This window comes from Mirounga angustirostris, unplaced genomic scaffold (assembly GCF_029215605.1).
Source record: "Mirounga angustirostris isolate CCGP_5_RB_7025 unplaced genomic scaffold, mMirAng1.0.hap1 SCAF_2, whole genome shotgun sequence".
Classification (NCBI taxonomy): domain Eukaryota; kingdom Metazoa; phylum Chordata; class Mammalia; order Carnivora; family Phocidae; genus Mirounga; species Mirounga angustirostris.
Window position 1 is genome coordinate 120,272,962 of NW_026991710.1, and position 13,885 is coordinate 120,286,846.

The window sequence follows — 13,885 nt, forward strand, 5'->3', positions numbered from 1 at the left end:
ATCATCTGTGTCTTTTCTGGGTTGGCTTCAGTTGATTTTTCTCCTCGTTTTAGGTCATATTTACCTGCTTATTTGTAATTTCTGATTGGATGTCAAATACTGCAAATTATATCTTGTTGGATGTTGGATATTTTTGTTTACCTATAAATATACTGAGCTCTTATTTGGGATATAGTTAAGTTACTTGTAAACAGTTTGATCCGAAGAGTCTTGCCATTAAATTTTCTTAGGCAAGACCACAGCAGCATTTAGTCTAGGGCTAATTTTGCCCCACTATATTTTTTAAGATTTTATTTATTTAGTTAGTTATTTATATAGAGAGCGAGTGAGCAGAGGGAGGGACAGAGGGAGAGGGAGAAAGAATCTCTAGCAGGGCTCTATCTCATGACCCTGAGATCGTGACCTGAGCCAAAATCTAGAGTTGGACGCTTAACCGACTGAAGCACCCAGGTGTCCCTTCGCCCCACTATTGAGACAAAAATCCTGCAAAGTACTCTACAGCACCCTGTGAATTTTGATGTTTTTCACTCTGGCTGGAAGAATGGGAACTATTCCTACCCTATGTAATGCCCTGGTGATTTTTGCCTGTAATCCTTTTTTTTTTTTTTTTTAAAGATCTTATTTATTTATTTGCGAGAGAGAGAATAGGAGACAGAAAGCACAAGAGGGAGGAGGGTCAGAGGGAGAAGCAGGCTCCCCGCCGAGCAGGGAGCCCGATGCGGGACTAGATCCCAGGACTCCAGGATCATGACCCGAGCCGAAGGCAGTCGCTTAACCGACTGAGCCACCCAGGCGCCCGATTTTTTTTTTTTTTTAAAGATTTTATTTATTTATTTGACAGAGAGAGACACAGCGAGAGCAGGAACACAAGCAGGGCGAGTGGGAGAGGGAGAAGCAGGCTTCCCACTGAGCAGGGAGCCAGATGCAGGGCTCTATCCCAGGACCCTGGGATCATGACCTGAGCCAAAGGCAGACGCTTAACAACTGAGCCACCCAGGTGCCCCAAACATGATTTTGATGAAGAGATATTCTCAGTTTTAATGTTGTCCAATATATAACTTTTTAAATTTTAGGATTAGTACTTTCTGTTTCTGTTGACCCTTTCCAAAATCAAAAAGATAGTTTGGTATGTTTTTGTTTAGAAAAGTTCTAGTTTTTTCACTTTAATATTTTTAAAGATTTATTTATTTACTTTAGAGAGAGAGAGAGCATGAGTGGGAGGGGCAGAGGGAGAGGGAGAGAGAATCTCAAGCAGGCTCTGCATTGAGGGGAGTGCCCAAGGGGAAGCTCAACCCCAGGATCCTGAGATCATGACCTGAGCTGAAACCAAGAGTTAGACACTTACCTACTTAACTGACTGCACCACTTTTTCACTTTAATTTTTAAATCTACAAATCATCTGGCACTGATTTTTGTGTATGTTGTAAGATAGAAGCCAAGATTTCCTTTTTTTTCTTATGAATGTCCAGCTGACCCAAGACCACCTACTGAAAAGTCTGTCATTTCCCCACTGTACTGTACTGCCAACTTTGTCCTCAATTTAATGACTCTATATGTATTGGTCTGTTTCTTGGTTCTTTGTACATATAGTTTTTATCTCAGTCTGATAAATAGCACTGGTCTGAGGCAGTCATTTCATAATTTTCAACGTAAAAAAAACTGAGTCGGGACACCTGGCTGGCTCAGTTGGTAGAGCACGTGACTCTGGATCTCAGGGTCGTGAGTTTGAGCCCCACATAGGCATGGAGCCTACTTAAAATAAAAAAAGAGGAAGAAAAAATAAAAGAAAACTGAGTTTTCTTAAGTATATATAACATTGACTTAGAATATTATTGCTCATCCAAAATATAATTTGAACTCACAAAGTGTGAAAAGGTAATTATTATATTAAATAACTCTAATACCATTATATAAATGTTTTTATGTTACAATAACAAAGGTATTTTGGTTACAAAATGAATACTCTCTTTTAGCCCAGTTAATAACCTACATTTTGAAGTATTAAGTTAGAAATAGAATTATGCAATTCAGGCAATCTTCTCATAATCTGTTTAATTTTTCATGGCCCCTAATAATTATAATTGAAATATTCTAAAAACAAACAATATTTTATTCCTTTGTCAAAAGATCATTTTCTCAAAAAAAAAAGATCATTTTCTCATTATATCTGTGTAAATCTTATTCCAAGGATATTTTCATTCCAAGATTATTTAAACAGAACTTCCTTAGAAATGCTTAGATGTATGAAAATTTCAATTTGTAAAGTACAAGTTTAAGTTATTTGTTAATTAAAAAATATTACATGTCTTTTTTTTAACTTGAAATAAAAATTTCTTATTACAAAAGTAATGCATTTTTGTTATGGAGAAAAGGTCAAACATATATAAGATAAATGGATAAGATCAAATATATATAAGATAAATAAGATAATTTTTTTTCTTTAAAAGAAAAAAATCCCAGGCGCCTGGGTGGCTCAGTCGTTACGCCTCTGCCTTCGGCTTAGGTCATGATCCCAGGGTCCTGGGATCGAGCTCCACATTGGGCTCCCTGCTCGGCGGGAAGCCTGCTTCTCCCTCTCCCACTCCCCCTGCTTGTGTTCCCTATCTTGCTGTGTCTCTCTCTGTCAAATAAATAAATAAATCTTTAAAAAAAGAAAAAGAAAAAAAGGAAAAAAATCCCACCTTTAGGTAATGATACCAAGTATGGTTTGTCACTTTTTGGAGTCTGGTTATTCAGGAGACAATTTCTACCTGTCTTAGTCCATTTGGACTGCTATAACAAAAACACCTTAAACTGGGTGCTTATAAATAACAGAAATTCAAAAATTTATTTCTCACCGTCCTGGAGGCTGGGAGTCCAACATTTTAAGTACCAGCAGATTCAGTGTCTAGCAAGGGCCCTATTTCTGGTTCATAGATGTTGCCTTCTGGCTGTGTCCTCACATGGTGGAAGGGGGTAAGGGAGCTTTTTCTGGCTTTTTAATAAAGTTACTAATCCCAATCATGAGGGCTCTGCTCTTATGACCTAATCACCTCCCTAAAGCCCTACCTCCTAATACCATCACCTTGAGTGCTAGGATTTTTATATGTGAATTTTATGGCACATAAAAATTCAGACCATAGCACTGCACCTTGATGCCAACACCATTTCTTGTTACCATGGCAGCAGTAAGCAAACACCTGGGTCACTCAGCCTCCTGATCAAAGCCCTTTACTTCATCCAGTCATTAACTCATTCAACAAGTATGTGTTCTGTGCCTATGATATGCCAGGGACCCTGCTAGGTGGAAGGGGTACAAATAAACTGAATAAACAAAAGAGACATGGTCCTTTCTCTCCATAGAGTCCACTGTCTAGTGAGAGAAGTAAATACCAATAAAATAACCTCAGAAACAGATGTAAAATGACAACTATGATACATATTCTGAAAGCGAGGATAATAAATAGCATGGTAAGAGGGTAGAATAGGGAATGTAACTCAACCAAAGTATGAGGAAAAGTTTTCCTGTGGGAGAAATGGGTGACCTGAGATCTGAAGGGTGGGCAAGAATTAACCAGTCTCATTAAAACTAAATGAAAGTCACAGAAGGGGGATGGCAGCATGCCAGGCACAGAAACAGCAAGAACATAGGCCTTGTAGTAGGAAGGGAGAAGCGTGTGTTTGCAGAATTGGAAGACGGCTGAGTGACTTAGCACAGGAGATAGGAGAATGGCACAAGATGAGGCTGGATACCTGTGGAGGGGAGAGGCCATGCACATCTGTAGGCCGTAGTAAGGATTTAGGGTTTTATCCTAGGATCAATGGGCAGCCATTGAAGTGATCATATTTGTGTTATAATTTATAATGATTACTCTGGCTGAAAAGTGGAGAATCTACTGATCAGGGGTAATAAAATGTAGATACATGAAGAATATAACCAAAAATCCAAGTGAGAGATGAAGTAGCTTCAGAAAGAGTGGTAGTACAAAAAAATAAATTAACTAATTAAAAAAAAAAAAGAGTGGTAGTACAGACATGGGCGAGATAGGAAATGATTCCATAGGCAAGCTCCTCTACATTTGGTCATGGGCTGGTGATGGAAGATGAGAGAAGATGTAAAGAATGACTCCAAGAGAAAAGGAAGGAATCAGAAGGGGACTAGATTGGGTGAGAACTGGGAGATCAGGATTTTGATTTTGTTGATGTTGTGGAGCCAAGTGGCAAGTGGCATATAAAGAAGGCAGTTAGATTTACAGGATGGTCTTTCAGAAGAGAGAACTCAGCTAGGATAGAAATTAGTGAAGTGTCTGTGTGGAGATAAAGTCACAGATGCCACCACACAGGAGAAAGCACAGAATGAGAAGAGAGGTAGCTGGACTTTAGAATGCCAAGGGCGAGTAGAAGAGCCTGCAAAGAGATCTGAGATGGAGCAAGGAGACAGGAAGGTTCAAAGCTGTGGGGTCACAGAGAACAGGGGTACTGAGTTTTTAGGAAGGAGTGATCAAGAAATATGAAGATTGAAAATTCTGGTCTGATTTAGTGATGTGGGGGTCATTGGTGACCTTGGAAAGTACAAGAGAGAAACTGGAATGGTCACCAGAATGAAAGCAGGTTGAAAAATTATGGAAGATGAACTAGAGATAGAAATTATAGCAATACTTAAGAAAGGTCTGGCTGTGAGAGAAGAGAGAAGAGCTGGTACCTAAAAAGAAATATAAGATGTAGAGGGTTTTTCACATCATTTTGTTTTAACAGAAGAGATGTATGTTTAAAACATGATGGATAATTTAACTCAGTTTTCAATTAAAACTGAAGAGAACTGTAATCTATTGCCTCTAATCCTTTTGTCAACTACAATGCAGCCAATTTTCATTTTAATTATATGGTAGTTTATTCAGAAGAATAGTGCTAACATTAGGGAAGAATTAAATAATCTGCAATTGCATGTTCTCAGCAATTTCATATAAGATTCCCCTCACAATAGCTATTTTAAAAGGTATTATAGTAATGGTTCACTCCATTTTAAGAAGTGTAGTGTGTGTGTGTGTGTGTGTGTGTGTGTTAATGTGCACCCAATCAGATCATGATGGCATAAAGCAAAATTTGACGAACTATGGCCCTTTTGCCAAATCTGGCTCACCATTTGCTTTTGTAAATAAAGTTTTATTGGAATACATACATACACAAATGGCAATAGAAAGGACTACATTGAGAGTATTTAGATAAAGAAAGAAGAGATCATTTATAGGGTGAGGTTCTTGAGAAGGTGCACTGGAATGAAATCCAAAGCATAAGTGGATGGATTGGCCTCTCGTAGGAAGAAAGTGATGTTTTCTATTTGCCATAGGAAGAAGGGAGAGTAGGAGGAATGAAGACAGCATGTAGGTTTGCATATCTGATGGCTATAGGTTAAAGGAGTTTACATCTGAGCACTTTGGCATTCTGGTGATGCTGTAAAAAAGATCTTCAGTTGACGGGGATGGTGGGGAGTTGGAAATTTGAGAAGTCTGAGAAGGTTTAAGAGTTATTGCAAGCATTATTTATAATAGCCAAAGAGTAGAAACAATCCAAATGCCCATCAATTGATAAATGGATAAGAAAAATGTGGCATATCTATACAATGGAATATTATTTAACAATAGGAATGAAGTACTGATATACGCTACAACATGGATAAACCTGGAAAACATTATGCTAATTGAAAGAAACCAGTCACAAAAGGCCACTTAATGTATAATTCCATTTATACAAATGTCCAAAAGAGGCAAAAAAAAGATTAAGTGGTTGTTAGGGGTAGGGGGAAGGGGAGAATGGGGAGTGACTGATAATGGGAATTTCTTTGCTAATGGGGCTTCTTTGGGGGGCAATGAAATATTCTGAAATTAGATAGTAGTGAGGTTGAAGAGTTTTGTAAGTATACTAAAAATCACTGAATTGTGCACTTGAAAGATGTGAATTTTATGGTATGTGAATTATAGCTCAATAAAGTTATTTTTTTTTAAAGACAAGTTATTGCAGAGGGTAGGCTAGTGTACTGTCCAGATAAAGGAATTGGGACCACCAGGTAGCAGGGACATCCATAAAGCTAATGAAACTTCAGCGCAGGTCTCCCCTGAGGGTAGGGAGCTGCTGGGAGAGATGGAGAGTCCTAGTTGGGAGGGGAAGCCAGGATGCACTCAGGAAGCATATTTGTGTAAGGATTCTGGTAAATCATCGTAGAGACCTCAAAAGAAAGGCGCCTGTATCTCCATGGCTCCAGTAAATATGTTTGTCATTTATGTCTTCATTCTAAACACAGATTCATCCTAATTTTATATTTGTAATTGTATATTCTTTTCCTTTAAAAGGACTCTCCAAACTGTATAAGATTTAGGGCCCAGAAAACTAAGACCTATCCTCCTTAGAAAGTTGAGGATCTATTCGAGGTCTTTGAACATGAATTTATGGTGATGCCACTTATCCTGTTGGGTGATTCCCTCCAACAGCACTTGGTTGCTTGGGTGCAGAAGAAAGTAGGGTTGGGCTCATCCAGAATTGGGTTTTGTGAGTTGGGACCATGTCATTAAAAATATAGACCACGGAATTTAAACTGGACAAGGGGGAAGCAGAGAAAGGAGAGGTCTGATGGATCATGAGAAGGCAAAGTGTTAATAGGCTAGAAAAGCTGTTAAGAAGATTACATAGGAAGATATTAAAAGATCAAGTTAGAGGACTTGTGGTTAAAGGAGGATGCTGGAGGTGAATGATAAAGTCCATAGCGGTGATTGTTCGAGGTGATTTGAACCACAGGAAATGATATGATCATTTGCTCTAAGAAAAAGTTTCAACTGTAATCTGCAAGCATCTGTGCAACCTGTCCCTTGCCTGTAACCTCACCCAGTCCAATGTCCCTCTCACTTGCATCACTGCTGCCTTCATTCAGGTCCTCGGGAGCTCCTTCTACACTGAGGACTTGTACACCTAGTAGTTCCTCTGTCTGGAATACTCTCTGCTGCTTTGGCAGGCTAACTCCACTCAACCTGAGGATCTCCGTTTAAAGTCTTTTCCTCAGGGAAGTCTATCCCAACCTATCCATTCTTCTCCCAGGGATATATCTTCCTGTTATATGCCCAGATAAAACTCTCTATTTTTCTTTCACACCATTTCATACCACATATGACTATATTGTAGAAGTTACGGGGCTAATTATCTGTAAAATGTGTTTCTCCAGGATAGAGGAGTGCAAGAATAGGTCTGGATTTCCTCCCTATCCTATCCCAGGTCCTCAGGGACTTGCACATACTAGGATATTCTATAAGTATTTGTTGTATGAATGAAATTTAAGATTCTTATGTGTGATAGCTTTTCCAGCATACATTTTAATGTATAAAGATATAAAATGTGATTTAACAGATAATCTAAAAATGGCATATGTTAAAATAATGCAAATATCCTTTCTAAAATACACACATGAAGTTGTATCTATCTTCAACCTCTCCTCAACCCTTATTTGATCTCTTGAAATACAAATCTAAAACAACACAGTTGAAGATAGGGAAAATACTTAAAGATTTCTTCAAGTATTCTTCTGTCTCATAGAAATGAGATAACTGAATCCCTTATTTGAAATAAAGAAAGGATTACTGGAACTTCCAAAAGCTAAATGGTACAAGATATATTACAATTTTCCATTAAAAAGATTTTATAACAGGAGCAGAGATAGTGATAAATTTTCTAAAGCCAACAGTGAACTAATCTTATGAATGTTAATTATAAATACTCAATGTATATACACACTTCCTATGGGAGAAGTGGAAAACAAATTCAATGATTTCTTTTCCTTTGGACTTGTGACAAAATCTGCATTCACACACTTAAAAAGAATTGCTCTGGTTTATTAGCTGCTGTAAAAATGACAATCACTGCTGTTCTAAAAAGCCTTAAAATTTAAGAAAAACAAGTCCCCTCGCTTGTTCTTTCCCTCTGCCCTGGTCAAGGTTGTCCCTTTTATCTTTTCATAAAACAAGTCTTGGGATTCTCCTCTCTTCACAACATCTTACAAATCTCCATCTAAATGCCTCTTTAAGGAAGACTTACCTCTCACCCCATCTGACTGAGTCCACCCCAGTTATTCTTTCATTTTACTATATTTGTTTCCCTCAGGGCACAACATTTATCACAATCTGTACTTCGGTTGACCCTTTGTTTACGATCCTATGCCACCACAGGAATGTCACCTCCCTGAGTGCAGGGATCTTTGTCACCACCCCAGCACCTAATTCCCTACTGCAATTGTACATTTTCAAACTGAGAGGAATTCCCGAATATGAAAGTCGTGTTAATAAGCAAATGCCCATGTTAACTTATCTCCTAATATTTTTAGCAGTTTTACCTGATTATTTACATTACCTTCTGAAAATTGTTTTGGGGCTTTGTTTTTCATAAATAAATTGGAAAAGATATTTCTCTTACAGGACAACGGTAAGCTAGAAACCAGGTGTCATAATTGTAAAACACACACAAGTAGGCAAATAGAACTAGGACATCCAGTGGGTCTCCCTGTTCTAGACCAACATTCCAAGGGTAGATTTTAAACAACGTCAAGTGGAAGAACCTGGCCACAAACGGAGGGCGTGTGAGACTTTAAAATGTCCCACACAAAGACTCAGTCAAATGCTTTGGCCACACTAAGCGCTCCCACCACTTTGGCAGGCCTGCTCCGGGGACCAGCCCAAGCCAGCGCGGGTGGGGGGTGGGGGTGGGTCCCCCCCCCGCCGTCCTCCCCCCGCCGTCCTCCCCCCGCCGCCGTCCTCCCCCCCAGGCCAGCCGCCACGGCGCGCTCCCCTCTCCCCCTCCCGGTCCCGGCCCTTAAGTCTCCCCGGCCTGGATCCGCGGGGTCGCGGTCTCCCTCCGGGCTGTTTTGATTGCAGGCGGTCAAGTACAGAAAACCCCCCAAACTCCTGATCTTGTGTGCACTACAAGCAGAGCCAACACGGCAAACCACAAACTGACACCCGAACATTCCTCGCTCCTCCACGGGCCCGAGCCCCGGCGGCCCTAGCCTCGCCCGGCCTTCCCCTGCTAGATGCCGGCTGGGGGCTCCGGCCGCCGCTGCCGCAGGGACCCCGTTCCAGCTTCCGGAACTACAGATCCCAGGGTGCCTCTCGGACTCCCTCCCCGGCCCTCTCTCGCTCCCTCCCTCCGCCCGCTCCCTCCGCCCCCGGCCCTTGTTGTTTTGGCTGGAAGCGCTCCGGCGGAGTTTCAGAGAAAGTCTGGGCAGAAAGCGGGGCCGGCCCGGACGTGGGAAGGGGAGGAGGAAAGGAAGAGGGAACCGGGAGGCCCGGCCGCTCTCAACCTGCCGCGCGCCCCGCGGTGGGGGAGGCGGCGCGGGAGGAACGTGAGGGGACGGGACAGTGGGGTCGGTCCCCGGAGCCGAGCAACCGAGTGCCTCGTTCCTCCGCCGCTCCCCGCCCTCTCCGGCGGCTGCGAGAGCGGACCCACCCTCCGGCGGGACTTGCTCCCTGCCCAGCGACGCTCCGCGTTTCGCCGCCACCCCAGCGGCTCCCTGCGTGGCCCAGGACCTGCCCTGCGCCCGCACGAGACCCTCGCGGTTCCCCTTTTTCCTCTGTCCGCCCCCCGCCGTTTCCCGGGCGCCGCGGGGAAGTGACCCACCCTCTCCCGAGGAAGGGGAAGGAGAGGATCGCGCCCGGCGCCCCGAAACCGAGGGGCGAGCCGGGGGGGGCGCCGCGCGCGGGGGCATTGTGTGAGTGTGTGTGTGTGAGAGAGAGAGAGAGACAGAGGGAGAGTGTGTGCGCGCGCGTGCAACGTAGTGTCTGTTTCGGAAAGCGCCTGGGGAGGTCCTGTTCCTAGGGGGCGGAGCGCAGGGGACGGAGGCTCGGCTCCGGGCAGGGGCAGAGTTTTCGCTGAGCCCGAGCGCTGCTGAGGCGGCCGGCGGGACGGCGCGCCTGGCGGCTAGGCGGGCGCACTGAAAGGCCCGGGCGCCCTCGGCCCGGCAGCGGCCCCTGCCCCGAGGTGTCGGCCTTGGCGACGCTGCCCGCTTCTGTTCACGTCCGCGGACCCGTGCGGGAGACGGCCGGACGCGCACACCCAGTGCGCAGCGGAGCCCGCGCGTCCCGTCTGTCCCGGCTGCGCCTCGGGAGAGCCAGGTTCTGGCTGCTGCGCCGCCGGCGGGCGTCGGCTGTGTCGGGAGCGCGCCCGCCCGCCCCTCCGCTGTCCGGCCGGGAGCCGGAGAGGCGCGCACCATGAGCGGCGGCGAAGTGGTCTGCTCGGGATGGCTCCGCAAGTCCCCCCCGGAGAAGAAGTTGAAGCGTTATGTAAGTAGCGCTTCGGTCGCCTCTCCTTGGGCCTCCCCGCCCGCACCGCTGTCCTGACCGCGCGCGGGGCTGGTTCTTCAACTTAGTCCTCCATCTCTTTCCCCTCGGCCCCTTCCGCGGCAGGCTCGGGACCGAGGCTGTAAGCTCACGCCCTGGCCTCCCTCCGCTTGGCCGGCTAACTTTCTTCCTCCAGTTTCCAGACGGCCTGCTTTGCGGGCCTCATCGGCCCGTGGGAGGGCCCGGGATTTCCACCTAATGCCTGCTGCATGTTTTTATTACTCCTTGTAGCAGAGGGGGGGGGGGGAGCATTTTTCTTTCTTTATGTTTGCATTTAATCATCATGGGGGTGCTGTATACTGAATTTCTCGCAACCGAAAAACCGCTGAGGTTTTAGAACTCAGCAGCCCTCTCTGTGGTCCGTGCTGTCTCGTCTTTCCCCGCCCCCCCCTCCCCCGAGGTGCGGGGAAACTGTGGACTGTGGACCTGAGAAGTTGGTATTAGAAACCAGCATCTCAAATCCGTGCAAAAGAGAAAGAAAAGTTGCTACGCGCCCTGCCGTTTGCTTAGCAGGGTTCGCATTTTCGCGGTTTTGAATCAAGGGACGGTGGGGTTTGGCCCGAGAGCCTTGGCAGTTCGCTGCGAGAGGAGGGCGCTGGGGGGAGCCTGGCGGCTGGTGTCTGGGCGCCTTGGACGCGCTGTCAAGCCTCGCAGGAGGGGGGACAGCTGAGGCCAGTAGGATTTCTGTGTGTTGCGGTCCTTTCCCAGGCCACCAGGGTTACTTAAATGGCATTGGTGTAATTGATACAAGATGCTGATTATGTGTTAAACCATTTTAGCTGTTAAGAAAAATATTCCTTGAAAGAACCAACCTCACTTTGGTGGACATCTATGTCCTCTTCAGGGATCTAGAATCTTATCCCTTCTCACCCATTGGTTCTTTTGTCGCTGCCCTCTGCAAAGGAAAGAAATGACACGTTTGTCCTGGCGTATGGAGCCAATGTTTTTCTACTAAAATGTGTTTTCAGAAGCAAAATGTATGCCTCCTTAAATATAAATTTACTGTAAGAGGCCGGCACTTCCAATGGAACATGCTTCTTTTTGAAGGCTATCTACACCCAGTATTAGAACCCAGATTAATCTTATTAGTCACTGCTTGGATAGTGAAGTGCAGTATTTAACTTCACCGACTCACCAGTGAGTTTCTGGTTCACTTTCTGCCGAGCATTTGTTATAGACAAGTAATTATCGTTTAAAAACTTGATGCCATGCATCCTAAGAAACTTCTCCAGAAATGTGAACCCTTCCAGATCCCGTCTCTTGACTTAATCAGAGTTTCCTGAATGTTCTGGTGAAGATGCTAACTTTATTCCAACATTTGTGGGACGCCGTGTTCATTTAGTTCTTTAGTTTTAAAAAGAAGGTTGTATGTGTGTGAGAAGAGGGAGTAGAGAGATAGGTGTGTTTGTTTTGAGAGGCACAGTTTAGGAAACACAGAGACCTAAGGAGGAAACTAAAGGACAGTACATTTGCCTAAATAGGTAGTGATTATAGAGACTTAATGCATTCTTTCACATGGTTGGTTTATGGCTCTCTCAAAAGATGCCTACCACTGGACTAGGCACCATAAGATTAGAAAATACAGTAGGAAATAAGCCCTGCCTAGTGAGCTTGCAATTTAATGTAATATAATTTAGGAAGAACATCAGCCAAAAAGATTGTCTTAGCAAGGACAAAGAAAATGAAAAGTCCCAAATAAAAATATATGTATTATTTCATTTGATCATTACAACAGTTTTATGAGGTACATATTATCTCTGTTTTATAGATGAGAAAAGAGTTTCTGTAACCGGAATGTGCCACAGACAGGATTTGAACCTAGATCTGCCTAACTGGGCTATCAAAGGTTAATGACTCATCTAGTTCATTTTAAGTGGAGCTCAGACTAAGTCATCTTTAAAGCTCCTTTCAGTTTATAACTTTCTAGGAGTCTATGAATATTAGTTGAGAATGCAAGGAAGAAGCGAGTTGGGGATAAGCTGTGTTGTGCTAAAGAAACATAAGACCCTTCAAGCAGCTTTCTGAGTCTTTCGAGAAATGACACAAGAATATGTGAAAAAGTCAGCCAACAACATAAAGTGGTTTCAGATTGTGTGCCCAAGCTGACTGTTATTTATTTTTTTTAATAGATGTTTTGAGGAACAAGCTCAATGTCGTCTGAAACCATGGGGATACTTTAGAGAGGGAGCGGGCTCCCTAAATTGTTTTCAACAGGGGGAAGAATATGCCTAACAGCTTGGGGGAGGTGGGGTTTTCTTGCCTGGCTGAGCACTCGTGTTTTCTTTATACATGGATATGGCCCAGGAAGACAGTGTGCAGGTGGCTACCAAAATTTAAGGGGTCCCAGAGGATGACTAGAGTGTTGTAAGTTAAAATGAGGCCTGTCTTTTAGTTTAGCTGTCAAGTTGGTTGCCCAGAAGTTTTTGACATTTCCAGATTATTGATCTTTAGGCTTTGGTATCCAGTTCAGATTGTTTTTGCTAAAGCAGCTTTGACCCTCAAAGACATACAAATATTCATGCATTTCTGATTTTTGTTTTCTTTTCATGTAAAATCTTTATGAAAATAAAGGGTAAAAGGAAACATTGTTGGCCATCCAGTAGACAAAATGTTGCTTGATAATAGTTTTTAATGAATGGATTTGCTGTAAAAATTTATCTTGGATGAGTGGTACTGTAATTGTTAAACGAGACATCAGGAGTTTGAACACTGATTCTTTCGGGGGCATTTGGCCCATGGGATTTTAACAGTTGTCTTGCTGTTTACAGTATTTATAGGGTAGTCCAAATGTCGATTAAGATGATACTTAAGGGCTTTTACATGACAAAAAATTTGTTTTAGTTTTTATCTTTAAAGTCATCTTTTATTATGGCTCCCGTGCATTCCATTTACAACTCCATTTTATGTTTACTGTTTCATAGTCAACTCACACAGCATTGTTTTCTTTGCACACTAGTGTGTTCCTCTGGTCTGAAATCTTTTCTTAAATTTCCTAGAGAGACTGAAAGGAACATCAAAAAAAGAGAGAAAGCCTGGAGAAGTGTGTAGATTTCCTAGCCTTTTCATCTCTTTTTGCTTTTTTCTATATCTCTTTGCAAAAGGGTAAGAACCTCTTCTAATATATTTCATCCTCTGAATTTTTTGAAGTCTACTTAAAGTGGAGGTGACAATGTCCATGCTTTCTTTCAGTTTTGCTAGTGCTGTGTTTTGTTTTTTGTCCTGTGTTGTATATTAAACAGCTGCTTTTTTACTTTAAGGACCTGAGTGGAAACATACAGATCACCGTCACTAGGGTTACAGAAAACAAGTAAACTCTTGGTAGTATGCACTTAACAGTGGTGCTCAGATTTTTAAAGAGTTATTTAAAGACAAGTCAGCCTTTTGGAATAATGGTAGGATTTTCATCAGGACTTGAAATTTCAGCCAAGATAAAATGTAAGTCTGAAAACAAAGGATTGATTCAAGCCAGCTGGCTATCGCCGTATCTCTGCAGGAGGAGCTTCCCTATGGCCTGCCTCAAGTCTGGACACCAAGTT

At 43.4% G+C, this 13,885-nt stretch overlaps 1 protein-coding gene across 4 annotated transcripts in view; it reads left to right on the top strand.

Moving 5' to 3' along the window:
- Nucleotides 1–9,236: 9,236 nt before the first annotated feature.
- The window catches only part of GAB1 (GRB2 associated binding protein 1), a 125,232-nt gene continuing 120,583 nt past the window's right edge, over nt 9,237–13,885 (top strand). For 2 of the 4 annotated variants that reach the window (XM_045880388.3, XM_045880387.3), the window contains exon 1: nt 9,239–10,292. In XM_045880388.3, the coding sequence (XP_045736344.1) occupies nt 10,221–10,292 (72 nt within the window). In that variant the 5' untranslated portion in view covers nt 9,239–10,220. Of the gene's footprint in view, nt 10,293–13,885 lie in introns of all 4 variants that reach the window. The other 2 variants (XM_045880386.3, XM_045880389.3) reach the window with 2 other exon arrangements.